The sequence below is a fragment of the Oncorhynchus keta genome, chromosome 4 (assembly GCF_023373465.1).
Source record: "Oncorhynchus keta strain PuntledgeMale-10-30-2019 chromosome 4, Oket_V2, whole genome shotgun sequence".
NCBI lineage: Eukaryota > Metazoa > Chordata > Actinopteri > Salmoniformes > Salmonidae > Oncorhynchus > Oncorhynchus keta.
The window spans coordinates 15,937,871-15,964,282 of record NC_068424.1 but is presented as its reverse complement, the minus strand read 5'-3'; the positions used below and the strand labels follow the sequence as shown (position 1 = coordinate 15,964,282).

General features: G+C 48.2%; 2 protein-coding genes and 3 long non-coding RNA genes across 42 annotated transcripts in view; 2 read left to right on the top strand and 3 right to left on the bottom strand.

The window, feature by feature from the left end:
* LOC118373797 (TRAF2 and NCK-interacting protein kinase-like) overlaps positions 1–25,742 on the top strand; it is a 131,675-nt gene extending 105,933 nt beyond the window's left edge. For 10 of the 11 annotated variants that reach the window (XM_052501635.1, XM_052501633.1, XM_052501637.1 and 7 more), the window contains 7 exons: positions 26–169; positions 3,796–3,930; positions 4,081–4,181; positions 4,334–4,483; positions 4,953–5,112; positions 23,344–23,483; positions 23,631–25,742. In XM_052501635.1, coding sequence (XP_052357595.1) covers positions 26–169; positions 3,796–3,930; positions 4,081–4,181; positions 4,334–4,483; positions 4,953–5,112; positions 23,344–23,483; positions 23,631–23,714 — 914 coding nt within the window. In that variant the 3' untranslated portion in view covers positions 23,715–25,742. The remainder of the gene's footprint in view (positions 1–25; positions 170–3,795; positions 3,931–4,080; positions 4,182–4,333; positions 4,484–4,952; positions 5,113–23,343; positions 23,484–23,630) is intronic. The other variant, XM_052501652.1, reaches the window with a different exon arrangement.
* On the bottom strand, positions 5,555–5,981 carry LOC127918602 (uncharacterized). Its single transcript, XR_008100541.1, has 3 exons — positions 5,934–5,981; positions 5,863–5,898; positions 5,555–5,827 (listed from the first exon to the last, which is right to left on the bottom strand). It is a non-coding gene; the product is annotated as an uncharacterized LOC127918602 (long non-coding RNA).
* LOC127918614 (uncharacterized) lies at positions 6,275–7,711 on the bottom strand. Of its 3 annotated transcripts, none has more exons than XR_008100558.1 (4): positions 7,690–7,711; positions 7,017–7,115; positions 6,379–6,444; positions 6,275–6,314 (listed from the first exon to the last, which is right to left on the bottom strand). It is a non-coding gene; the product is annotated as an uncharacterized LOC127918614 (long non-coding RNA). The 3 variants fall into 3 exon arrangements; XR_008100556.1 differs by lacking the exon at positions 7,690–7,711 and adding an exon at positions 7,403–7,457; XR_008100557.1 differs by lacking the exon at positions 7,690–7,711 and adding an exon at positions 7,436–7,457.
* LOC127918551 (uncharacterized) lies at positions 8,832–12,215 on the bottom strand. Of its 25 annotated transcripts, XR_008100407.1 has the most exons (5): positions 12,009–12,215; positions 11,801–11,838; positions 9,541–9,673; positions 9,370–9,426; positions 8,832–9,332 (listed from the first exon to the last, which is right to left on the bottom strand). It is a non-coding gene; the product is annotated as an uncharacterized LOC127918551 (long non-coding RNA). The 25 variants fall into 25 exon arrangements; XR_008100472.1 differs by lacking the exon at positions 9,541–9,673 and having other exon boundaries at positions 9,370–9,483; positions 11,763–11,932; XR_008100461.1 differs by lacking the exon at positions 9,541–9,673 and having other exon boundaries at positions 11,763–11,932.
* Positions 16,491–17,748, top strand: LOC127918545 (uncharacterized). 2 transcript variants are annotated; one of them, XM_052501853.1, is made up of 3 exons: positions 16,491–17,124; positions 17,158–17,388; positions 17,455–17,748. In XM_052501853.1, the coding sequence occupies exons 1-3, from the start codon at positions 16,491–16,493 to the stop codon at positions 17,502–17,504; spliced, it is 915 nt and encodes a 304-aa protein (XP_052357813.1). In that variant the 3' UTR covers positions 17,505–17,748. The 2 variants fall into 2 exon arrangements, with proteins under 2 accessions (XP_052357813.1, XP_052357812.1); XM_052501852.1 differs by having other exon boundaries at positions 17,422–17,748.
* Positions 25,743–26,412: the final 670 nt, after the last annotated feature.

Genomic DNA, 26,412 nt, shown 5'->3' with positions numbered 1-26,412 from the left:
TGTTTTATTATTTGTGTGTGTCTAGGTGTGAACCTGCTGGTGGGGACAGAGAACGGTCTGATGTTGCTGGACCGCAGTGGTCAGGGGAAGGTCTATAACCTGATCAATCGCCGACGCTTCCAACAGATGGACGTTCTGGAGGGCCTCAACGTCCTGGTCACCATATCAGGTAGGACTGACTGCTACTTAAACACAATCGGACCAAACGGTTCTGGAGCTCCATCGGAGCCGAGTGTTTGTGGTTTTGACTGTCCGGGCTCAAAAGGCAGACTTGTGTTTTCTGAACAACTCGAGGCCTGTAGCAATGCCTTGTTCCGATTGGAAGATCACTCTCAAAGAGCTAACAGGCTGAAGACTTTTCCCTCTCTCCTCCCTCTTCTCCTTTCCCCTCTCTCTTCTACTCCCTCTTCTCCTTTCCCCTCTCTCTTCTACTCCCTCCCCTCCCCTCTCTTCTACTCCCTCTTCTCCATTCCCCTCTCTCCTACTCCCTCTTCTCCTTTCCCCTCTCTCCTACTCCCTCCCCTCTCTTCTACTCCCTCTTCTCCTTTCCCCTCTCTCTCCTACTCCCTCTTCTACTCCCCTCTCTCTTCTACTCCCTCCCCTCTCTTCTACTCCCTCTTCTCCTATCCCCTCTCTCTTCTACTCCCTCTTCTCCTTTCCCCTCTCTCCTACTCCCTCTTCTCCTTTCCCCTCTCTCTCCTACTCCCTCTTCTACTCCCCTCTCTCTTCTACTCCCTCCCCTCTCTTCTACTCCCTCTTCTCCTATCCCCTCTCTCTTCTACTCCCTCTTCTCCTATCCCCTCTCTCTTCTACTCCCTCTTCTCCTTTCCCCTCTCTCTTCTACTCCCTCCCCTCTCTTCTACTCCCTCTTCTCCTATCCCCTCTCCTACTCCCTCTTCTCCTATCCCCTCTCTCTTCTACTCCCTCTTCTCCTATCCCCTCTCTCTTCTACTCCCTCTTCTCCTTTCCCCTCTCTCTTCTACTCCCTCCCCTCTCTTCTACTCCCTCTTCTCCTATCCCCTCTCTCTTCTACTCCCTCTTCTCCTTTCCCCTCTCTCTTCTACTCCCTCTTCTCCTTTCCCTCTCTCTTCTACTCCCTCCCCTCTCTTCTACTCCCTCTTCTCCTTTCCCCTCTCTCTTCTACTCCCTCCCCTCTCTTCTACTCCCTCTTCTCCTATCCCCTCTCTCTTCTACTCCCTCTTCTCCTATCCCCTCTCCTACTCCCTCTTCTCCTTTCCCCTCTCTCTTCTACTCCCTCCCCTCTCTTCTACTCCCTCTTCTCCTATCCCCTCTCTCTTCTACTCCCTCTTCTCCTTTCCCCTCTCTCTTCTACTCCCTCCCCTCTCTCTCCTCCCTCTTCTCCTTTCCCCTCTCTCTTCTACTCCCTCCCCTCTCTTCTACTCCCTCTTCTCCTTTCCCCTCTCTCTTCTATTCCCTCCCCTCTCTCTCCTCCCTCTTCTCCTTTCCCCTCTCTCTTCTACTCCCTCCCTCTCTCTCCTCCCTCTTCTCCTTTCCCCTCTCTCTTCTACTCCCTCCCCTCTCTCTTCTACTCCCTCTTCTCCTTTCCCCTCTCTCTTCTATTCCCTCCCCTCTCTCTCCTCCCTCTTCTCCTTTCCCCTCTCTCTTCTACTCCCTCCCCTCTCTTCTACTCCCTCTTCTCCTTTCCCCTCTCTCTTCTACTCCCTCCCCTCTCTTCTACTCCCTCTTCTCCTATCCCCTCTCTCTTCTACTCCCTCTTCTCCTTTCCCCTCTCTCTTCTACTCCCTCCCCTCTCTTCTACTCCCTCTTCTCCTTTCCCCTCTCTCTTCTACTCCCTCCCCTCTCTTCTACTCCCTCTTCTCCTATCCCCTCTCTCTTCTACTCCCTCTTCTCCTTTCCCCTCTCTCTTCTACTCCCTCTTCTCCTATCCCCTCTCTCTTCTACTCCCTCTTCTCCTATCCCCTCTCTCTTCTACTCCCTCTTCTCCTATCCCCTCTCTCTTCTACTCCCTCTTCTCCTTTCCCCTCTCTCTTCTACTCCCTCCCCTCTCTTCTACTCCCTCTTCTCCTATCCCCTCTCTCTTCTACTCCCTCTTCTCCTATCCCCTCTCTCTTCTACTCCCTCTTCTCCTATCCCCTCTCTCTTCTACTCCCTCCCCTCTCTTCTACTCCCTCTTCTCCATTCCCCTCTCTCTTCTACTCCCTCTTCTCCTATCCCCTCTCTCTTCTACTCCCTCTTCTCCTATCCCCTCTCTCTTCTACTCCCTCCCTCTCTTCTACTCCCTCTTCTCCTTTCCCTCTCTCTTCTACTCCCCTCTCTTCTACTCCCTCTTCTCCTTTCCCCTCTCTCTTCTCTCCCTCTTCTCCCCCCTCTCTTCTACTCCCTCTTCTCCATTCCCTCTCTCTTCTACTCCCCTCTCGCTCTCCTCCCTTTTCTCCTTTCCCCTCTCTCTTCTACTCCCTCCCCCCTCTCTTCTACTCCCTCTTCTCCTATCCCCTCTCTCTTCTACTCCCTCCCCTCTCTTCTACTCCCTCTTCTCCTTTCCCCTCTCTCTTCTACTCCCCTCTCTTCTACTCCCTCTTCTCCTTTCCCCTCTCTCTTCTACTCCCTCTTCTCCCCTCTCTTCTACTCCCTCTTCTCCATTCCCCTCTCTCTTCTACTCCCCTCTCGCTCTCCTCCCTTTTCTCCTTTCCCCTCTCTCTTCTACTCCCTCCCCTCCCCTCTCTTCTACTCCCTCTTCTCCATTCCCCTCTCTCTTCTACTCCCCTCTCTCTCTCCTCCCTTTTCTCCTTTCCCCTCTCTCTTCTACTCCCTCCCCTCCCCTCTCTTCTACTCCCTCTTCTCCATTCCCCTCTCTCTTCTACTCCCCTCTCTCTCTCCTCCCTTTTCTCCTTTCCCCTCTCTTCTACTCCCTCCCCTCCCCTCTCTTCTACTCCCTCTTCTCCATTCCCCTCTCTCTTCTACTCCCCTCTCTCTCTCCTCCTTTTCTCCTTTCCCCTCTCTCTACTCCCGCCCTCCCTCTCTTCTACTCCCTCTTCTCCATTCCCCTCTCTCTTCTACTCCTCTCTCTTCTACTCCCTCTTCTCCTTTCCCTCTCTCTTCTACTCCTCCCTCCTCTCTTCTACTCCCTCTTCTCCTTCCCCTCTCTCTTCTACTCCTCTCTTCTACTCCCTCTTCTCCTTTCCTCTCTCTTCTCTCCTCTTCTCCCTCTCTTCTACTCCCTCTTCTCCATTCCCTCTCTCTTCTACTCCCCTCTCGCTCTCCTCCTTTTCTCCTTTCCCTCTCTCTTCTACTCCCTCCCCTCCCCTCTCTTCTACTCCCTCTTCTCCATTCCCCTCTCTCTTCTACTCCCCTCTCTCTCTCCTCCCTTTTCTCCTTTCCCTCTCTCTTCTACTCCCTCCCTCCCCTCTCTTCTACTCCCTCTTCTCCATTCCCTCTCTCTTCTACTCCCTCTCTCTCCTCCCTTTTCTCCTTTCCCTCTCTCTTCTACTCCCTCCCTCCCCTCTCTTCTACTCCCTCTTCTCCATTCCCTCTCTCTTCTACTCCCCTCTCTCTCTCCTTTTCTCCTTTCCCCTCTCTCTTCTACTCCCGCCCCTCCCCTCTCTTCTACTCCCTCTTCTCCATTCCCCTCTCTCTTCTACTCCCCTCTCTCTTCTACTCCCTCTTCTCCTTTCCCCTCTCTCTTCTACTCCCTCCCCTCTCTTCTACTCTCTCTTCTCCTTTCCCCTCTCTCTTCTACTCCCTCCCCTCCCCTCTCTTCTACTCCCTCTTCTCCTTTCCCCTCTCTCTTCTACTCCCTCCCCTCTCTCTCTTCAGGGAAGAAGAATAAGTTGCGTGTGTACTACCTGTCCTGGCTGAGGAACAGGATATTACACAACGACCCCGAGGTGGAGAAGAAGCAAGGCTGGGTCACTGTAGGAGAGCTGGAGGGCTGTGTGCACTACAAAGTTGGTACGTGTGTGTGCGTCCCGGAGGTGGTGGTGGTTGGGTGAAGTTTAAACCTGTGTGTTGCATTAGCCCATTGAGCTAAAGCCTAGGCATTATCACGGGTTACTAACAAGTCTCAGTGAGTGATTGACTCTGTGTCTGTGCTGTTTCCAGTGAAGTATGAGAGGATCAAGTTTCTGGTCATCGCTCTGAAGAACTCAGTGGAGATCTTTGCCTGGGCACCCAAACCCTACCACAAGTTCATGGCTTTCAAGGTAACACACACACACCAGTATGATCTCATTTCCTCCACGATCACCTGGGTGATGCCCAGCAGCCATTTTCAAGCAAAACGCTCTCCACACATCAGTGATCACAGTATCTCTTTCTCTATTCCCTGCTGTCTCTCGTTCTGTCTGTCTGTCAGTCGTTCACTGACCTGCAGCACCACCCCCAGCTGGTTGACCTGACGGTGGAGGAGGGTCAGAGGTTAAAGGTTATCTATGGCTCCAGCGTCGGGTTCCATGTCATTGATGTCGACTCTGGCAACCCTTATGACATCTACATTCCCTCCCACGTAAGAGTGTGAGTGTGAGTGTGTGTGTGTGTGTGCGCTCAGAGAAGGAAACCTGAACCAGGTAACATCTGATTTCTCCACTCTGGTGGTGAGCCATTGGTTCCCCTTTGAACTATGACCTCTTCAATGGTAACCGTACCTACTGTGTGGTAGTTCTGGTTTCAGGGCTCAAATACCATGACGTTTACCATTTGTTGTTCAAACCATGACGATGCTATTTTGTTTACATTCTGTGTTACCATGGTGATTGTGTGAATGTTGGAGTGGGAGATTCCATTGTTGCAGCAGTTTCTCCTCACACGGGGGTGGGAAGCTGGCCACAAGACAGGGAGGGGGGGGAAAGAAGAGAGAGACATTTAGAGAAATACGAGAAAGAAAGAGGTAGAGGAGTTGTGGGGGTCGTGCTCTGTGCCCGCCAGGCTGATGCCACCCCACCCCTCCACTGTGTGGTATCTATCGCCCCCGGCAGATTCAGAGTCAGGTGACGCCCCATGCCATCGTGGTGCTGCCGCGGACCGACGGGATGGAGATGCTGCTGTGTTACGAGGACGAGGGCGTCTATGTCAACACCTACGGACGCATCACTAAAGACGTGGTGCTGCAGTGGGGAGAGATGCCTACTTCTGTTGGTAGGTCACACACACTATATACACAACTCACTGCCCCCCTCACACACACTATATACACAACTCACTGCCCCCCTCACACACACTATATACACAACTCACTGCCCCCTCATACACACTATATACACAACTCACTGCCCCCCTCACACACACTATATACACAACTCACTGCCCCCCTCACACACACTATATACACAACTCACTGCCCTCTCATACACACTATATACACAACTCACTGCCCCCCTCACACACACTATATACACAACTCACTGCCCCTCATACACACTATATACACAACTCACTGCCCCCCTCACACACACTATATACACAACTCACTGCCCCTCTCATACACACTATATACACAACTCACTGCCCCCCTCACACACACTATATACACAACTCACTGCCCCCTCACACACACTATATACACAACTCACTGCCCCCTCACACACACTATATACACAACTCACTGCCCCCTCACACACACTATATACACAACTCACTGCCCCCCTCACACACACTATATACACAACTCACTGCCCCCCTCACACACACTATATACACAACTCACTGCCCCCCTCACACACACTATATACACAACTCACTGCCCCCTCACACACACTATATACACAACTCTCACTGCCACCCTCACACACACTATATACACAACCCTCACTGTCCCCCTCACACACACTATATACACAACTCTCACTGCCCCCTCACACACACTATATACACAACTCTCACTGCCACCCTCACACACACTATATACACAACCCTCACTGTCCCCTCACACACACTATATACACAACTCTCACTGCCACCCTCACACACACTATATACACAACCCTCACTGTCCCCCACACACAGACACTCACTGCCCCCTCACACACACTATGCCTCTCACTGCCCCCTCACACACCCTGCCCCCTCACAGACACCTCTATGCCTCTCACTGCCCCCTCACACACCTCTATTGCCTCTCACTGCCCCCCTCACACACACTATATACACAACTCACTGCCCCCTCACACACACTATATACACAACTCTCACTGCCCCCTACACACAGACACTCTCTATGCCTCTCACTGCCCCCCTCACAGACACCTCTATGCCTCTCACTGCCCCCTCACACACCTCTATGCCTCTCACTGTCCCCTCACAGACACCTCTATGCCTCTCACTGCCCCCCTCACAGACACCTCTATGCCTCTCACTGCCCCCTCACAGACACCTCTATGCCTCTCACTGCCCCCTCACAGACACCTCTATGCCTCTCACTGCCCCCCTCACAGACACCTCTATGCCTCTCACTGCCCCCCTCACAGACACCTCTATGCCTCTCACTGCCCCCTCACAGACACCTCTATGCCTCTCACTGCCCCCTCACAGACACCTCTATGCCTCTCACTGCCCCCTCACAGACACCTCTATGCCTCTCACTGCCCCCTCACAGACACCTCTATGCCTGCCCCCTCACAGACACCTCTATGCCTCTCCTGCCCCCTCACAGACACCTCTATGCCTCTCACTGCCCCCTCACAGACACCTCTATGCCTCTCACTGCCCCCCTCACAGACACCTCTATGCCTCTCACTGCCCCCTCACAGACACCTCTATGCCTCTCACTGCCCCCCTCACAGACACCTCTATGCCTCTCACTGCCCCCTCACACACCTCTATGCCTCTCACTGCCCCCTCACACACACCTCTATGCCTCTCACTGCCCCCTCACACACACCTCTATTGCCTCTCACTGCCCCCTCACAGACACCTCTATGCCTCTCACTGCCCCCTCACAGACACCTCTATGCCTCTCACTGCCCCCCTCACAGACACCTCTATTGCCTCTCACTGCCCCCTCACAGACACCTCTATGCCTCTCACTGCCCCCTCACAGACACCTCTATGCCTCTCACTGCCCCCCTCACAGACACCTCTATGCCTCTCACTGCCCCCCTCACAGACACCTCTATGCCTCTCACTGCCCCCCTCACAGACACCTCTATTGCCTCTCACTGCCCCCTCACAGACACCTCTATGCCTCTCACTGCCCCCTCACAGACACCTCTATGCCTCTCACTGCCCCCTCACACACCTCTATGCCTCTCACTGCCCCCTCACAGACACCTCTATGCCTCTCACTGCCCCCTCACACACACCTCTATGCCTCTCACTGCCCCCTCACACACACCTCTATGCCTCTCACTGCCCCCTCACACACACCTCTATGCCTCTCACTGCCCCCTCACACACACCTCTATGCCTCTCACTGCCCCCTCACACACACCTCTATGCCTCTCACTGCCCCCCTCACAGACACCTCTATGCCTCTCACTGCCCCCTCACACACCCCTGCCTCTCACTGCCCCTCACACACCTCTATGCCTCTCACTGCCCCCTCACAGACACCTCTATGCCTCTCACTGCCCCCTCACACACACACCTCTATGCCTCTCACTGCCCCCCTCACACACACCTCTATTGCCTCTCACTCCCCCCTCACAGACACCTCTATGCCTCTCACTGCCCCCTCACAGACACCTCTATGCCTCTCACTGCCCCCCTCACAGACACCTCTATGCCTCTCACTGCCCCCTCACACACACTACACTCTCACTGCCCCCCTCACACACACTATGCCCTCACTGCCCCCTCACACACACTCTATGCCTCTCACTGTCCCCCACACACACTATATACACAACTCACTGCCCCCTCACACACACTATATACACAACTCTCACTGCCACCCTCACACACACTATATACCCCCTCACATTCTCAGACACACTACCTCACTATTACTGCCTCACTATTCCACACTGCCCCCCCTATTCACAGACCCCTCTATGCACTCTCACTACATTCCCCACACCCCTCACACACACTGCCCCTCTCTATGCCTACCCTCACTATTCCACCCCTCACACACACACCCTAACTATTCCACACTGCCCCCCTCACCCCCACACTACCCTCACTATTCCACACCCCACACTACCCCACACTACCCCTACTGCCCCTCACTACCCCTCCCCACACTACCCCTCACTGTTCCACACTGCCCTCACTGTTCACCCCCCACAGCCCCTCACTATTCCACACACACCCCTCTATTCCACACTGCCCTCACTGCCCCCTATTCCACACACCCTAACTATTGCCTACCCCTCACTGCCCCCTCACACACACTCTATGCCTCTCACTGCCCCCTATTCACACTGCCCCTCTATGCCTCTCACTGCCCCCTCACTGTTCCACACTGCCCTCTATTGCACTACCCCTCACTACCCCACACCCCTCACTGTTCCTCACTGTTCCTCACACCCTCACTATGCCTCTACCCCACACTGCCCCCACTACCCCTCACTACACACCCCTCACTGCCTCACACACTGCCCCCACTACCCCACACACCCTCACTGTCCCACTGCCCCTCACTGCCCCTCACTATTCCACACTACCCTCACTACCCCACACTACCCCTCACTACCCCTCACTATTCCTCACACACACTACTATACACAACTACTTCCCTCACTCCCCCTATTCCTCACTGCCCTCACTATTCCTCACTACACACTACCCTCACTATTCCCACTGCCCTCACATTCCACACTACTTCCCTCACTACACTACCCTCACTATTCTCACACCCTCACATTCTCACTGCCCCTCACTATTCCACACTGCCCTCCTCACTACCCCTCACTACCCCTCACTACCCCTCACTATTCCTCACTATTCCTCACTACCCCTCACTACCCCACACTACCCCTCACTACCCCTCACTATTCCTCACTACCCCTCACTATTCCTCACTACCCCTCACTATTCCTCACTACCCCTCACTACCCCTCACTACCCCTCACTATTCCACACTATCCCTCACTATTCCACACTACCCCTCACTATTCCTCACAACCCCTCCCCCAAAACTTCTCGATAAGAAAATAAATAAATACAATTCTCTAAATAAGCTTTTATGCACAATTAAAAAGGTCAAAACACTGCATGTAAAATTAGACCTGGACTAAACCATGAGACCTGGACTAAACCATGAGACCTGGACTAAACCATGAGACCTGGACTAAACCATGAGACCTGGACTAAACCATGAGACCTGGATTAACCATGAGACCTGGACTAAACCATGAGACCTGGACTAAACCATGAGACCTGGACTAAACCATGAGACCTGAACTAAACCATGAGACCTGTATTAACCATGAGACCTGGACTAAACCATGAGACCTGGACTAAACCATGAGACCTGGACTAAACCATGAGACCTGGACTAAACCATGAGACCTGGACTAAACCACGAGACCTGGACTAAACCACGAGACCTGGACTAAACCACGAGACCTGGACTAAACCACGAGACCTGGACTAAACCATGAGACCTGGACTAAACCACGAGACCTGGACTAAACCATGAGACCTGGACTAAACCACGAGACCTGGACTAAACCACGAGACCTGGACTAAACCACGAGACCTGGACTAAACCACGAGACCTGGACTAAACCATGAGACCTGGACTAAACCATGAGACCTGGACTAAACCATAAGACCCCAAATTATTTTATCAAAATAGATCACCCTGCTTTTTCTGTCTATGAAAATGCAAATTCATGCACAACCACTAATAATGAACATTTTGTAGCAGGCCTTTTAGAAAATTTAACACAGGTCTCATGAACTGCCTCTCAAGCGCAAACCCACGTGGCAGTGAGTTGCCAGCTAATCGTTTATATGCTATGGTAGAACAGTTGAACTATTATATATACACCCTCCTGTCCATCTCCTGTCTGAACAGCCCATGTTCACTTTAACATACTGAAATCAAGTAGCCTACCTGGATAAGATGATGCTTATTTCTCAGAACAAGTTGCCAATTCCTGTTATAAATGTGTCTTTTTGTGTTCATTTCACATTTATTAAACACAGACTACACACAGACTACTACTAGCCCATGACAGTCTGTGGCTATAATGCAGCTAGCACAATGCCGCCCGTGACAAACAGAGCATTAACTTTCCACAATCATGTTTATTGACACTCAATTTAGCAGGGTCTGCTCTGTTCAACATTTTGGGAGTTGAGACTTTAAAAGGGTATTGTAAGAGAGTTTTTAAGTTCTTGTCTATTACAGTAAAATGTCTCTAAGCATTTGTGTCGATATGACCAATTTCCGTTGACCAAACCTCAAATGCAAATAGTGAGTTTAAACTGCTTGTCCTCAGAGAGGAAGAAGTTATCTTTCATTGTTATTTTTGTGAGTGGCAGGGGAGGGGCTTGGTGTGTGAGTGGGAAGGAGCACAGTGCACAGAAGGAGCCGATACCAAAATACATAGAACGGTCATAAAAACTAAGAACAATAAAAACTTGATTCTTGCGTCCTCAACCCCTGCTCCTCCCCCCACCCTACCCCTGCTCTTCCCCCGACTCCAACCCATGCTCCTCCCACGACCCCTGCTCCTCCCACCCGACCCCTGCTCCTCACACACACTATATACACACCGCTCACATTCTCAGACACACTACCCCTCACTATTCCACACTACCCCTCACTATTCCACACTACCCCTCACTACCCTCACTATTCCACACTACCCCTCACTATTCCACACTACCCCACACTACCCCACACTATCCCCTCACTATTCCACACACCCCACACTACCCCTCACTCACCCTCACCCCCCCTCTACTACCCCCACACTACCCCCCTCACTATTCCACACTACCCCTCACTATTCACACTACCCCTCACTATTCCACACTACCCCTCACTGCCCTCACTATTCCACACTACCCCTCACTATTCCACACTACCCTCACTACCCCACACTACCCCTCACTATTCCTCACTATTCCTCACTGCCCCCTCACTATTCCTCACTACCCACACTACCCCACACTACCCTCACTGCCCCTCACTACCCCCTCACTTCCCCCTGCCCCTCACTACCCCACACCCCTCACTGCCCCACACTGCCCTCACTGTTCACACTGCCCCTCACTGCCCTCACTATTCCACACTACCCCTCACTACCCCACACTGCCCTCACTATTCCTCACTATTCCTCACTACCCCTCACTATTCCTCACTACCCCTCACTATTCCACACTACCCCTCACTATCCCTCACTATTCCTCACTACCCCTCACTATTCCTCACTATTCCACACTACCCCTCACTATTCCACACTACCCCTCACTATTCCACACTACCCCTCACTATTCCTCACTACCCCTCACTATTCCTCACTACCCCTCACTATTCCTCACTACCCCTCACTATTCCTCACTACCCCTCACTACACCTCACTACCCCTCACTACCCCTCACTACCCCTCACTACCCCTCACTATTCCTCACTATTCCTCAAACTAACCCCACACTACCCCCTCACTAAATAGCTATTCCTCACTACCCCTCACTATGCACCCTCACTACCCCTCACTAAACCCCTCACTAAACACCCCTCACTATCCTCAAACACTACCCCTCACTATTCCTAAACCCCTCCCCCAAAATCGATAAGAAAATAAATAAATACAATTCTCTAAATGCTTTTATGCACAATTAAAAGGTCAAAACACTGCATGTAAAATTAGACCTGGACTAAACCATGAGACCTGGACTAAACCATGAGACCTGGACTAAACCATGAGACCTGGACTAAACCATGAGACCTGGACTAAACCATGAGACCTGGATTAACCATGAGACCTGGACTAAACCATGAGACCTGGACTAAACCATGAGACCTGGACTAAACCATGAGACCTGAACTAAACCATGAGACCTGGACTAAACCATGAGACCTGGACTAAACCATGAGACCTGGACTAAACCACGAGACGTGGACTAAACCACGAGACCTGGACTAAACCACGAGACCTGGACTAAACCACGAGACCTGGACTAAACCACGAGACCTGGACTAAACCACGAGACCTGGACTAAACCACGAGACCTGGACTAAACCATGAGACCTGGACTAAACCATGAGACCTGGACTAAACCATGAGACCTGGACTAAACCACGAGACCTGGACTAAACCACGAGACCTGGACTAAACCACGAGACCTGGACTAAACCACGAGACCTGGACTAAACCACGAGACCTGGACTAAACCACGAGACCTGGACTAAACCATAAGACCCACAAATTATTTTATCAAAATAGATCACCCTGCTTTTTTCTGTCTATGAAAATGCAAATTCATGAACAACCACTAATAATGAACATTTTGTAGCAGGCCTTTTAGAAAATTTAACACAGGTCTCATGAACAATCTCTCAAGCGCAAACCCACGTGGCAGTGAGTTGCCAGCTAATCGTTTATATGCTATGGTAGAACAGTTGAACTATTATATATACACCCTCCTGTCCATCTCCTGTCTGAACAGCCGCATGTTCACTTTAACATACTGAAATCAAGTAGCCTACCTGGATAAGATGATGCTTATTTCTCAGAACAAGTTGCCAATTCCTGTTATAAATGTGTCTTTTTGTGTTCATTTCACATTTATTAAACACAGACTACACACAGACTACTACTAGCCCATGACAGTCTGTGGCTATAATGCAGCTAGCTGTACCGCAATGCCGCCCGTGACAAACAGAGCATTAACTTTCCACAATCATGTTTATTGACACTCAATTTAGCAGGGTCTGCTCTGTTCAACATTTTGGGAGTTGAGACTTTAAAAGGGTATTGTAAGAGAGTTTTTAAGTTCTTGTCTATTACAGTAAAATGTCTCTAAGCATTTGTGTCGATATGACCAATTTCCGTTGGACCAAACCTCAAATGCAAATAGTGAGTTTAAACTGCTTGTCCTCAGAGAGGAAGAAGTTATCTTTCATTGTTATTTTTGTGAGTGGCAGGGGGAGGGGCTTGGTGTGTGAGTGGGAAGGAGCACAGTGCACAGAAGGAGCGAAGGAGACGATACCAAAAATACATAGAACGGTCATAAAAACTAAGAACAATAAAAACTTGATTCTTGCGTCCTCAACCCCTGCTCCTCCCACCGACTCCAACCCATGCTCCTCCCACCCGACCCCTGCTCCTCACACACACTATATACACACCGCTCACATTCTCAGACACACTACCCCTCACTATTCCACACTATTCCACACTACCCCTCACTATTCCACACTACCCCTCACTATTCCACACTACCCCTCACTATTCCACACTACCCCTCACTACCCCACACTACCCCTCACTACCCCACACTACCCCTCACTATTCCACACTACCCCTCACTATTCCACACTACCCCTCACTATTCCACACTACCCCACACTAGCCCTCACTATTCCACACTAGCCCTCACTATTCCACACTACCCCTCACTACCCCACACTACCCCTCACTATTCCACACTGCCCCTCACTATTCCACACTGCCCTCACTATTCACACTACCCCTCACTATTCCACACTGCCCTCACTATTCCACACTGCCCTCACTACCCCACACTGCCCTCACTATTCACACTACCCCTCACTATTCCACACTGCCCCTCACTACCCCACACTACCCTCACTACCCCACACTACCCCCACACTGCCCCTCACTACCCCACACTACCCCTCACTATTCCACACTACCCCTCACTATTCCACACTACCCCTCACTACCCCACACTGCCCTCACTACCCCTCCTATTCCTCACTACCCCTCACTATTCCACCCCTCACTGCCCTCACTATTCCCTCACTATTCCACACTACCCCTCACTATTCCTCACTACCCCTCACTATTCCTCACTACCCCTCACTACCCCTCACTATTCCACACTACCCCTCACTATTCCTCACTACCCCTCACTACCCCTCACTATTCCTCACTACCCCTCACTATTCCTCACTACCCCTCACTATTCCTCACTACCCCTCACTATTCCTCACTACCCCTCACTACCCCTCACTATTCCACACTACCCCTCACTATTCCTCACTACCCCTCACTACCCCTCACTATTCCTCACTACCCCTCACTATTCCTCACTACCCCTCACTACCCCTCACTATTCCTCACTATTCCACACTACCCCTCACTATTCCACACTACCCCTCACTATTCCACACTACCCCTCACTATTCCTCACTATTCCTCACTACCCCTCACTACCCCATGAGACCTGGATTAACCATGAGACCTGGACTAAACCACACTACCCCTCACGGAACGGTCATAAAAACTAAGAACAATAAAAACTTGATTCTTGCGTCCTCAACCCCTGCTCCTCCCACCCTACCCCTGCTCCTCCCACCGACTCCAACCCATGCTCCTCCCACCCGACCCCTGCTCCTCCCACCCGACCCCTGCTCCTCCCACCCGACTCCAACCCCTGCTCCTCCCACACGACTCCAACCCCTGCTCCTCCCACACGACTCCAACCCCTGCTCCTCCCACCCGACTCCGACCCCTGCTCCTCCCACCCGACTCCGACCCCTGCTCCTCCCACCCGACTCCGACCCCTGATCCTCCCACCCAACTCCGACCCCTGCTCCTCCCACCCGACTCCGACCCCTGCTCCTCCCACCCGACTCCGACCCCTGCTACTCCCACCCGACTCCGACCCTTGCTCCTCCCACCCGACCCTTGCTCCTCCCACCCGACTCTGACCCTTGCGTCCTTAATCCCTGCTCCTCCCACCCGACTCTGACCCTTGCGTCCTCGACCCCTGCTCCTCCCACCCGACTCCGACCCCTGCTCCTCCCACCCGACTCCGACCCCCCCCCCCCTTCCACATGCTATACAGTTGAAGTCGGAAGTTAACATACACTTAGGTTGGAGTCATTAAAACTCATTTTTCAACCACTCCAGAAATGTCTTGTTTACAAACTATAGTTTTGGCAAGTTGGTTAGGACATCTACTTTGTGCATGACACAAGTAATTTTTCCAGCAATTGTTTATAGACAGATTATTTCACGTATAATTCACTGTATCACAATTCCAGTGGACCAGAAGTTTACATGCACTAAGTTGACTGTGCCTTTAAACAGCTTGGAATATTCCAGAAATTATGTCATAGCTTTATAAGTTTCTGATAGGCTAGTTGACATCATTTGAGTCAATTGGAGGTGTACCTGTGGATGTATTTCAAGGCCTACCTTCAAACTCAGCACCTCTTTGCTTGACATCATGGGAAAATCAAAAGAAATCAGCCAAGAACTCGGAAAAAGAACTGTAGACCTTCACAAGTCTGGTTCATCCTTGGGAGCAATTTCAAAATGCCTGAAGGTACCACGTTCATCTGTACAAACAATAGTACGCAAGTATAAACACCATGGGACCACGCAGCCGTCATACCACTCAGGAAGGAGACTCGTTCTGTCTCCTAGAGATGAATGTACTTTTCTACGAAAAGGGCAAATCAATCCCAGAACAACAGCAAAATACCTTGTGGAGGAAAGAGGTACAAAAGTATCTATATCTACAGTAAAATGAGTCATATTTCGACATAACCTGAAAGGCCGCTCAGCAAGGAAGAAGCCACTGCTCCAAAACCACCATTAAAAAGCCAGACTACGGTTTGCAACTGAACATGGGAACAAAGATCGTACTTTTTGGAGAAATGTCCTCTGGTCTGATTAAACAAAAATAGAACTGTTTGGCCAATAATGAGCATTGTTATGTTTGGAGAAAAAAGGGGGAAGCTTGCAAGCTGAAGAACACCATCCCAACCGTGAAGCATGGGGGTGGCAGCATCATGTTGTGGGGGTGCTTTGCTGCAGGAGGGACTGGTGCACTTCACAAAATAGATGGAATCATGAGGTATGAAAATTATGTGGATATATTGAAGCAACATCTCAAGACATCAGTCAGGAAGTTAAAGCTTGGTTGCAAATGGGTCTTCCAAATGGACAATGACCCCAAGCATACTTCTAAAGTTGTGACAAAATGGCTTAAGGACAACAAAGTCAAGGTATTGGAGTGGCCATCACAAATCCCTGACCTCAATCCTATAGAACATTTGTAGGCAGAACTGAAAAGGCGTGTGCGAGCAAGGAGGCCTACAAACCTGACTCAGTTACACCAACTCTGTAAGGAGGAATGGGCCAAAATTCATCCAACTTGTTGTGGGAAGCTTGTGGAAGGCTACCCAAAATGTTTGACCCAAGTTAAATAATTTAAAGCCAATGCTATCAATTACTAATTGAGTATGTAAACTTCTGACCCATGAGGAATGTGATGAAATAAATAAAAGCTGAAATAAATCATTCTCTCTACTATTATTCTGACATTTCACATGATTAAAATAAAGTGGTGATCCTAACTGACCTAAGACAGGGAATTTTTACAAAGATTAAATATCAGGAATTGTGAAAAACTGAGTTTAAATGTATTTGGCTAAGGTGTATGTAAACTTTCGACTTCAACTGTATATAATAACTCACACTTACACCACTCTGCATGCTCCTACACACTTCATACCCCTAGAGTCGTGCCCCTGTCCCCAGCACAAGGATAAATGTTTGTTTGTCTGCTACTTTGTTATAATGTTGTTTTTGTGTTGCTGTTTGGTTGGCAACCAGATGATACTGAAATATTGTGGATATCTACCTGTACATGATCTATCTACCCATCTCTCTAGGTCTAGGATCTCTCAATCTACCCGTCTCTCTAGGTCTAGGATCTCTCTATCTACCTGTCTCTCTAAGTCTAGGATATCTCTATCTACCTGTCTCTCTAGGTCTAGGATATCTCTATCTACCTGTCTCTCTAGGTCTAGGATATTTCTATCTACCTGTCTCTCTAAGTCCAGGATATCTCTATCTACCTGTCTCTCTAGGTCTAGGATATCTCTATCTACCTGTCTCTCTAGGTCTAGGATCTCTCTATCTACCTGTCTCTCTAAGTCTAGGATATCTCTATCTACCTGTCTCTCTAGGTCTAGGATATCTCTATCTACCGGTCTCTCTAGGTCTAGGATATCTCTAGGTCTAGGATATTTCTATCTACCTGTTTCTCTAGGTCTAGGATATTTCTATCTACCTGTTTCTCTAGGTCTAGGATCTCTCTATCTACCTGTCTCTCTAGGTCTAGGATCTCTCTATCTACCTGTCTCTCTAGGTCTAGGATCTCTCTATCTACCTGTCTCTCTAGGTCTAGGATCTCTCTATCTACCTGTCTCTCTAGGTCTAGGATCTCTCTATCTACCTGTCTCTCTAGGTCTAGGATCTCTCTATCTACCTGTCTCTCTAGGTCTAGGATCTCTCTATCTACCTGTCTCTCTAGGTCTAGGATCTCTCTATCTGCCTGTCTCTCTAGGTCTAGGATCTCTCTATCTACCTGTCTCTCTAGGTCTAGGATATCTCTATCTACCGGTCTCTCTAGGTCTAGGATATCTCTAGGTCTAGGATATTTCTATCTACCTGTCTCTCTAGGTCTAGGATCTCTCTATCTACCTGTCTCTCTAGGTCTAGGATATACAGTGCATTCGGAAAGTAGTCAGACCCCTTCCTTTTCCCCCCACATTTTGTTCATTTACAGCCTTATTCTAAAATGGATTAAATTAATTTTATTTGCCATCAATCTATACACACTACCTCATAATCACGAAGCGAAAATTGGTCATTTTGACAGACAAAATGAGGGGGGGGAATCCAGATAATCACATTGTAGGATTTTTTATGAATTTATTTGCAAATTATGGTGGAAAATAAGTATTTGGTCACCTACAAACAAGCAAGATTTCTGGCTCTCACAGACCTTTTCTTTAAGAGGCTCCTCTGTCCTCCACTCGTTACCTGTATTAATGACACCTGTTTGAACTTGTTATCAGTATAAAAGACAACTGTCCACAACCTCAAACAGTCACACTCCAAACTCCACTATGGCCAAGACCAAAGAGCTGTCAAAGGACACCAGAAACAAAATTGTAGACCTGCACCAGGCTGGGAAGACTGAATCTGCAATAGGTAAGCAGTTTGGTTTGAAGAAATCAACTGTGGGAGCAATTATTAGGAAATGGAAGACATACAAGACCACTGATAATCTCCCTCGCAAGATCCACGCAAGATCTCACCCCGTAGGGTCAAAATGACCACCCATTTGCTTCTGTTTTTTTTGGTTACTACATGATTCCATATGGGTTATTTTATAGTTGATGCCTTCACTATTATTCTACAATGTAGAAAATAGTAAAAATAAAGAAAAAACCCTTGAATGAGTAGGTGTGTCCAAACTTTTGGCTGGTACTGTATCTATCTACCTCTCTATAGGTCTAGGATATAGCTACGAGTCTCTGTAGGTCTAGGATATAGCTACGAGTCTCTGTAGGTCTAGGATATAGCTACCCGTCTCTGTAGGTCTAGGATATAGCTACCCGTCTCTGTAGGTCTAGGATATAGCTACCAGTCTCTGTAGGTCTAGGATATAGCTACCCGTCTCTGTAGGTCTAGGATATAGCTACCCGTCTCTGTAGGTCTAGGATATAGCTACCCGTCTCTGTAGGTCTAGGATATAGCTACCCGTCTCTGTAGGTCTAGGATATAGCTACCCGTCTCTGTAGGTCTAGGATATAGCTACCAGTCTCTGTAGGTCTAGGATATAGCTACCCGTCTCTGTAGGTCTAGGATATAGCTACCCGTCTCTGTAGGTCTAGGATATAGCTACCAGTCTCTGTAGGTCTAGGATATAGCTACCCGTCTCTGTAGGTCTAGGATATAGCTACCCGTCTCTGTAGGTCTAGGATATAGCTACCCGTCTCTGTAGGTCTAGGATATAGCTACCCGTCTCTGTGGTCTAGGATATAGCTACCCGTCTCTGTAGGTCTAAGAGACACTATATATACAAAAGTGTGTGGACACACCTTCAAATTAATGGATTCTGCTATTTCAGCCTCACCCGTTGCTGACAGGTGTATAAAATCGAGCACACTATGCAATCTACATAGACAAACCTTGGCAGTAGAATGGCCTTACTGAAGAGCTCAGTGACTTTCAACGTAGCACCGTCATTGGATGCCACCTTTCCAAGTCAGTTCGTCAAATGTCTGCCCTGCTAGAGCTGCCCCGGTCATCTGTAACTGCTGTTATTGTGAAGTGGAAACATCTATGCGCAACAATGGCTCAGCCCCGAAAGTGACTGGCGAGTGCTGAAATAAAAAATTGTCTGTCCTCGGTTGCAGCACTCACTACCGAGTTCCAAACTGCCCCTGGAAGCAACATCGGCACAAGAACTGTTCTTCGAGAGCTTCATGAAATGGGCTTCCATGGCCGAGCATCCACACCTAAGATCACCATGCGCAATGCCAAGCGTCAGCTGGAGTGGTGTAAAGCTCACCACGATCTGACTCTGGAGCAGTGGAAACGTGTTTTCAGGAGTGAAAAATCACACTTCACTACCTTGCAGTCTGACAGACGAATCTGGGTTTGGTGGATGCCAGGAGACGCTACCTGCCCCAATGCATAGTGCCAACTGTAAAGTTTGGTGGAGGAGGAATAATGGTATGGGGCTGTTTTTCATGGTTCTGGCTAGGCAGTGAAGGGAAATGTTAACACTACAGCATACAATGACATTCTAGACAATTCTGTGCTTCCAACTTTGTGGCAACAGTTTGGGGAAGGCCCTTTCCTTTTTCTGCATGACAATGCACCCGTGCACAAAGCCAGGTCCATTTGGAAATGCTTTGTTAAGATTGGTGTAGAATAACTTGACTGGCCTGTACAGAGCCCTAACCTCAACCCCATTGAACACCTTTGGGATGAATTGGAATGCCGACTGCTAGCCAGGCCTAATCACCCAACATCAGTGCCCGACCTCACTAATGCTCTTGTGGCTGAATGGAAGCGATGTTCCAACATCTAGTGGAAAGCCTTCCCAGAAGAGTGGAGGCTGTTATTGCAGCAATGTTCCAACATCTAGTGGAAAGCCTTCCCAGGAGAGTGGAGGCTGTTATAGCAGCAATGTTCCAACATCTAGTGGAAAGCCTTCCCAGGAGAGTGGAGGCTGTTATAGCAGCAATGTTCCAACATCTAGTGGAAAGCCTTCCCAGGAGAGTGGAGGCTGTTATAGCAGCAATGTTCCAACATCTAGTGGAAAGCCTTCCCAGGAGAGTAGAGGCTGTTATAGCAGCAATGTTCCAACATCTAGTGGAAAGCCTTCCCAGGAGAGTAGAGGCTGTTATAGCAGCAATGTTCCAACATCTAGTGGAAAGCCTTCCCAGGAGAGTAGAGGCTGTTATAGCAGCAAAGTAGGGAGAGATGTTCAATGAGAAGGTCTCCACATACAGTAAATGACCGACAGTATGTCTAGATGTCTCTATAGGTCTACGATATACAGTGGCAATAAAAAGTATATGAACCCTTGGAATTACCTGGATTTCTGCATAAATTGGTCATAACATTTGATCTGATCTAAGTCACAACAATAGACAAACAGTGTGCTTAAACTAATAACATACAAATTATTGTATTTTTCGTGTCTATATTGATTACAACATTTAGACATTCACAGTGTAGGTTGGAAAAAGTATGACTTCTCCAAAAGCTAATTGGAGTCTGGAGTCAGTTAACCTGGAGTTCAATCAATGAGATGAGATTGGAGATGTTGGTTAGAGCTGCCTTGCTCTATAAAAAACACACAATTTGAGTATGCTATTCACAAGAAGCATTGCCTGATGTGAACCATGCCTCGAACAAAAGAGATCTCAGAAGACCTAAGATTAAGAATTGTTGACTTGCATAAAGCTGGAAAGGGTTACAAAAGTATCTCTAAAAGCCTTGATGTTCATCAGTCCAAATTGTCTATAAATGGAGAACGTTCACCACTATTGCTCCTCTCCCTAGGAGTGGCTGTTCTGCAACGATGACTGCAAGAGCACAGCGCAGAATACTCAACGAGGTTAAGAAGAATCCTAGAGTGTCAGCTAAAGACTTACAGAGATCTCTGGAACATGCTAACATCTCTGTTGACGGGTCTATGATTCGTAAAACACTAAACAAGAATGGTGTTCATGGGAAGACACCACGGAAGAAGCAACTGCTGTCCAAAAAAAAACATTTCTGCACATCTGAAGTTTTGCAAAAGTGCACCTTGATGTTGGCAAAATATTCTGCGGACAGATGACACTACAGTTGAGTTGTTTGGGAGGAACACACAACACTATGTGTGGAGAAAAAAATCCACCGCACACCAACATCAAAACCTCATGCCATCTGTAAAGTATGGTGGAGGGAGCATCATGGTTTGTAGCTGCCACAGGGCCTGGACAGCTTGCGTTCATCAACAGAAAAATGAATTCCCAAGTTTATCAAGACATTTTGCAGGAGAATGTTAGGCTCTCTGTCCGCCAATTGAAGCTCAACAGAAGTTGAGTGATGAAACAGGACAACGACCCAAAACATAGAAGTAAATCAACAACAGAATGGCTTCAACAGAAGAAAATACACCTTCTGGAGTGGCCCAATCAGAGTCCTGACCTCAACCCGATTGAGATGCTGTGGCATGACCTCAAGAGAGCAGTTCACACCAGACATCCCAAGAATATTGCTGAACTGAAACAGTTTTGTAAAGATGAATGGTCCAAAATTCCTCCTGACTGTTGTGCAGGTCTGATCCACAACTACAGATAATGTTTGGTTGAGGTTATTGTTGCCAAAGGACGGTCAACCAGTTATTAAATCCAAGGGTTCACATACTTTTTCCACCCTGCACTGCAAATTTTTACATGGTGTGTTCAATAAAGGCATGAAAATGTAGAAGTGTCTGTGTGTTGTTAGTTTAAGCAGACTGTGTTTGTCTATTGTTGTGACCTAGATGAAGATCAGATCAAATGTTATTACCAATTTATGCAGAAATCCAGATATTTTCAAAGGGTTCACATACTTTTCCTTGCCACTGTATATACCTGTCTCCCTTTAGGATGGTGACACTTTCTGTTTGTCTTTATGTACATACATCAAATACTTTAAAGCACTTGAGCTGTGCTTGATTAATGCCATGGAATAGTACCACAAGTGTACGGTCCAAGCTAAGTCAAGCGCCCTCAAATATTTGGCCCAGGTCTATTAACGACACCCATCACATCTAATTACAAAGCTCAGGGCTAGGTTTAGTTAGTGATGGGGAAACCAGTATCCTATTGCTTTAATCCCAGTAGATCTCAAATGGATCTTGATAGATCCCTGTGTCTGATCAGCTCTGCCCATTCACTGCTTCTCTTTTGTCTCTCCACTCTAACACCAAGCTTCAGTTTGTCTTGTCAGTCTGATTGACTGTTTTCATTTGGCTCATTCTGTCTCTGTCTGAAACACTGTGGGTTTGTGTTGTGTTTTGAGACTGTACTCAGTCCTAGGAGGTTTTTTAAATGTATTTTTTTTAACCTTTATTTAACTAGGCAAGTCAGTTAAGAACAAATTCTTATTTTCAATGACAGCCTAGGAACAGTGGGTTAACTGCCTGTTCAGGGACAGAATGACAGATTTGTACCTTGATTTGTACCTTTGTACTAGTAACCTTCCGGTTACTAGTCCAACGCTCTAACCACTAGGCTACCCTGCTTCTACCCCTGAGTTGATATCTCCTTCCTTTAAAAGGCCTCTCAACCCCGGCCCCAACACACAAATACTATATCAACATATACAGCCCCAAGCCACCATGACCAATACAAACCAGTACATACAAACACATACAGAGACAGGCCCACACCGACACACACACTCACTCCAGTCCGTTGGCCAGCCCACTTCCTGAGTACACAGGAGATGGATGACAGAACTGGGAGGTAAAATCACCCAACTATCCTTATGCTACTACTGCTGTAACCATCCTCATAGTCATCAATCACCTGCACAATCCCTGCTCCAGTATTACCACCCAGGGGCAGGGTTACCATCCTGTAGAACCACCATACAAGAGTCATCACATTCAGTAGACGCTCAGATGGCCATTTTTCCTAGTAGCTCTCTGCGGTTCACTTTGACCCTCCCCCCCCCCCCAGCTCTGGGGATCTCTCCTACTAGCGTTGCCCCCTGGGTCCATACGAAACTGCCCCTCCCCATCCCCCCTCAGGCTGGATAGCTCAGGTGTTTGAGTTTTTATCCGCCATTCAGATTTAGAAACAGAAACTGCTGCAATGATATCCTCCCAGAGGCGTGGCCTAGGGGTGTGATCTGTGATTGGGTGACTGGTTTGAGTGAGTGCTCTCCTGTCCAATCCCCTGTCTGTATGTCCCTGTCCCTCCCCCAGCCTACATCCACTCCAACCAGATCATGGGCTGGGGAGAGAAGGCCATTGAGATCCGCTCCGTGGAGACGGGACACCTCGACGGAGTTTTCATGCACAAGCGAGCTCAGCGACTGAAGTTCCTGTCGGAGAGGAACGACAAGGTGTGTGTAAGCACAAACACGTATACAAGCTAAGAGCACACACACACACACACACACACACACACACACACAAGCTGCAAGGAATCCTAAAAATATAAGCCAGCACACATGCTAACCCTCCTCATTATGCTGTGTGCTTGTCTGCAGGTGTTTTTCGCCTCTGTGCGTTCCGGCGGCAGCAGCCAAGTCTTCTTCATGACCCTGAACCGGAGCTCTATGATGAACTGGTAACCCTGGCAAACCCTCCTCCTTACTTCTTCCCTCCATACTGTACATACCTAACCAGAGGTCAGGGTGGAGGGATGAAGAGAGAGAACTGAGACAGACGAGTGAACACAGAGCGGCTGGCGGCTCAGCAGAGACGGGAGGAGAGATGTCTCCCATCCAGGCAGACATCTGCAGTAGCAACCTACAACCACAAGAGGAACCAGAGAGGAACAGCAACTCCAGATCACGCTCAGACAACACTCGTTCTCTCTGTTGTCTTAGTTTCTCTCAGGCTCTGTCTGAGATGCCCCCCTATTTCCTACATAGTGCAATACTTTTGGTCAGAGTAGGCATTTTGGACGTAGCCTCAGTGTTTATCCCAGGTGTTTTTGTCTTTGGGAGGTAGTGACAGGATGTAATAGTGCAGTCTCCCTAATGGGGTCAGGGGTCAGCGACCAGGGGTATTGTCATGACCCCTGACCTTTGTGTATATATGGTGGGGGTGAGTGTAGATTTCTGACTGCTGGAGCAGTTTAAAAAATATCAATATTGTCACCAATGGTCACCAAAAAAATGATACTCTTGGCATAGATGCCATTCTTGTTCTAGTTCACCTGTGCTCTCCACTTTCTCTGCGAATGTTCTATTTGACAGTCAATCTATTTGCCGTATTTCTATCTTTACACATTTGTAAATGCCACATTCTATGATATGAAACAGACCTGCTTTCCTATCGGACACTCTTCCACTGAGACAGAACAACAGAGGACAGAAAAGGAAGACAGAAGATGATGAGAGACCGAGAGCAATCTGAGTTTGTTTAGTTTATCTTCCTCCTGAATTTCAGCCTGTTTTGGTGGGAGTTTTGGCCTTCCATGGTGACATCACTATTTGTGTAAATTAGTTAGACCAATAAGAAAGAATTCCAATCCTTTCTGCCAATAGCAGCTAATTTTGTTTCCCCCTTACCACTCCCAGACAGTACTAGCAAAATTCTTACTTAAGAAATGTTTATTTTTACCATTTTAATAGAAAACAATCACAGGTACTTAATTGTTACCCAGAAATGATTTGATATGGAGATAAAAATGTCTGCATGGAACAGACGTATGGCTTGGTTAATGGTCAGACTTCTTCCTACACACCACCTCTTTTCTCCAGCTCTTCCCCTGTCTCCTTTGGTTCACCTGGTTCTGTACATGGTGCGTAGTGACACATCTGTCTCTGTTGGTTCACCTGCTTCTGTACATGTGCATAGTGACACCTATACTGCTCGTCATCATCAATCCTGACTTCTAAACTAAGGCAATACACAGGTCTAACTGGAGAGATGCAAGGTTGGGATGATTAACTTTCCAAAATGAGACCCACCATGTTAGCGTCAGTCAGGACCTTACACTGGGGTCGTTTAAATGTACTCAAAACTAGCTTTAGACGGCCAGGTAGAATGACCACACTATGAATCTCCACCATTAAGTTGAATCACGTGTAGTCTTCTAGGATACAGTGTCTGACTCTGTAACATAAGATCTGCCAAGGTAGTTGGTGAAAGTGGACGAGGGTGTCTGTGTGTACTGAACCAATGATGATGATTGACTACTGATGTGGCGTTGTATGTAACACAGGGTAATAGGCATGAGCCTACTCCATCCACTAATCGCTTACCTCTTCAGTCGTCATAGATCTGAAAGGACTGGATAAATATGTTTGACCGACCGGTGTATGAACTCTTGCTTTTTCCTATCTAGTTCTGTCTGATCTGTGAATACTGCAGGAGGTTAGAGAGAAGGGGTTGATTCCAAGAAACCGTAGGAGAAATATGATTAAGCATTTCATTATATCTGACTGATCATTTAGAAAAAGACAGCCATCATGTTCATACTATAAGGCTTTCTACAGAATAGAGAAAATGGTTTAAGGGATTTCTAAAATGTTTTTATCGTGGTATAATTTGTATTTAAATATTTTGTAAGTATCAGAGTATGTGTGTGCATATGAGACTTGTCTTCCCTGCTAACAGTACAGGATTAAACTCTGCCACTTAAGACCGTCTGTGTGTTGAGTGACTGAGTGTGTGCTTTCATCTCATCTGAATCACTGGGACACTAACCCCGCCCCCAGACTGGTACTCCACTCCACGATGTGATGTTGAGACGTAACTGTCCTTCCTTGTACAGACATGATTACAGAGACGTCCTCTACTGCTTTACTTTACTGTCTGGATGTCTTCTGAAATCTAAAATGCACAGCAGCACCATCACACACTGTTGGCCAAGTAATTCTCTCTCTGCCAACTGTCTCCCATCTTGAGCTCCCTAACACACACATTATTCTATCAGAGGTGCCGGTACTCAAGCTGTAGCAAATGAGAAGAGCCTGATCTCTGTACCAGTACCGGTCAGCACCAGCCCACTTCAACCACTGGTCTGAGAGCAGTTCTCCAGTGTTCTGTCCTGGTTGTCTGCATGTAAAAGTGTGGGGAGAGCAGATCAGGACTGACTGCAGTAGGCCTTCTCATAGCTTCTTTAGACTTTTTTGGGCCTCAAAGCTCACATCACAAATATTTGTTTTTCAATTAGTGAAAACATTGATAAGGGAACACAATGTTAGGCTGGTATGTGTACACTGGATCCTAGTGTCCTTACAGTTTAGTAATGAAGAGAACTACTGACGTAATGTTTTGACACTGAGGCACAGAGGGAGGTAGTGTGTATGGCTGATG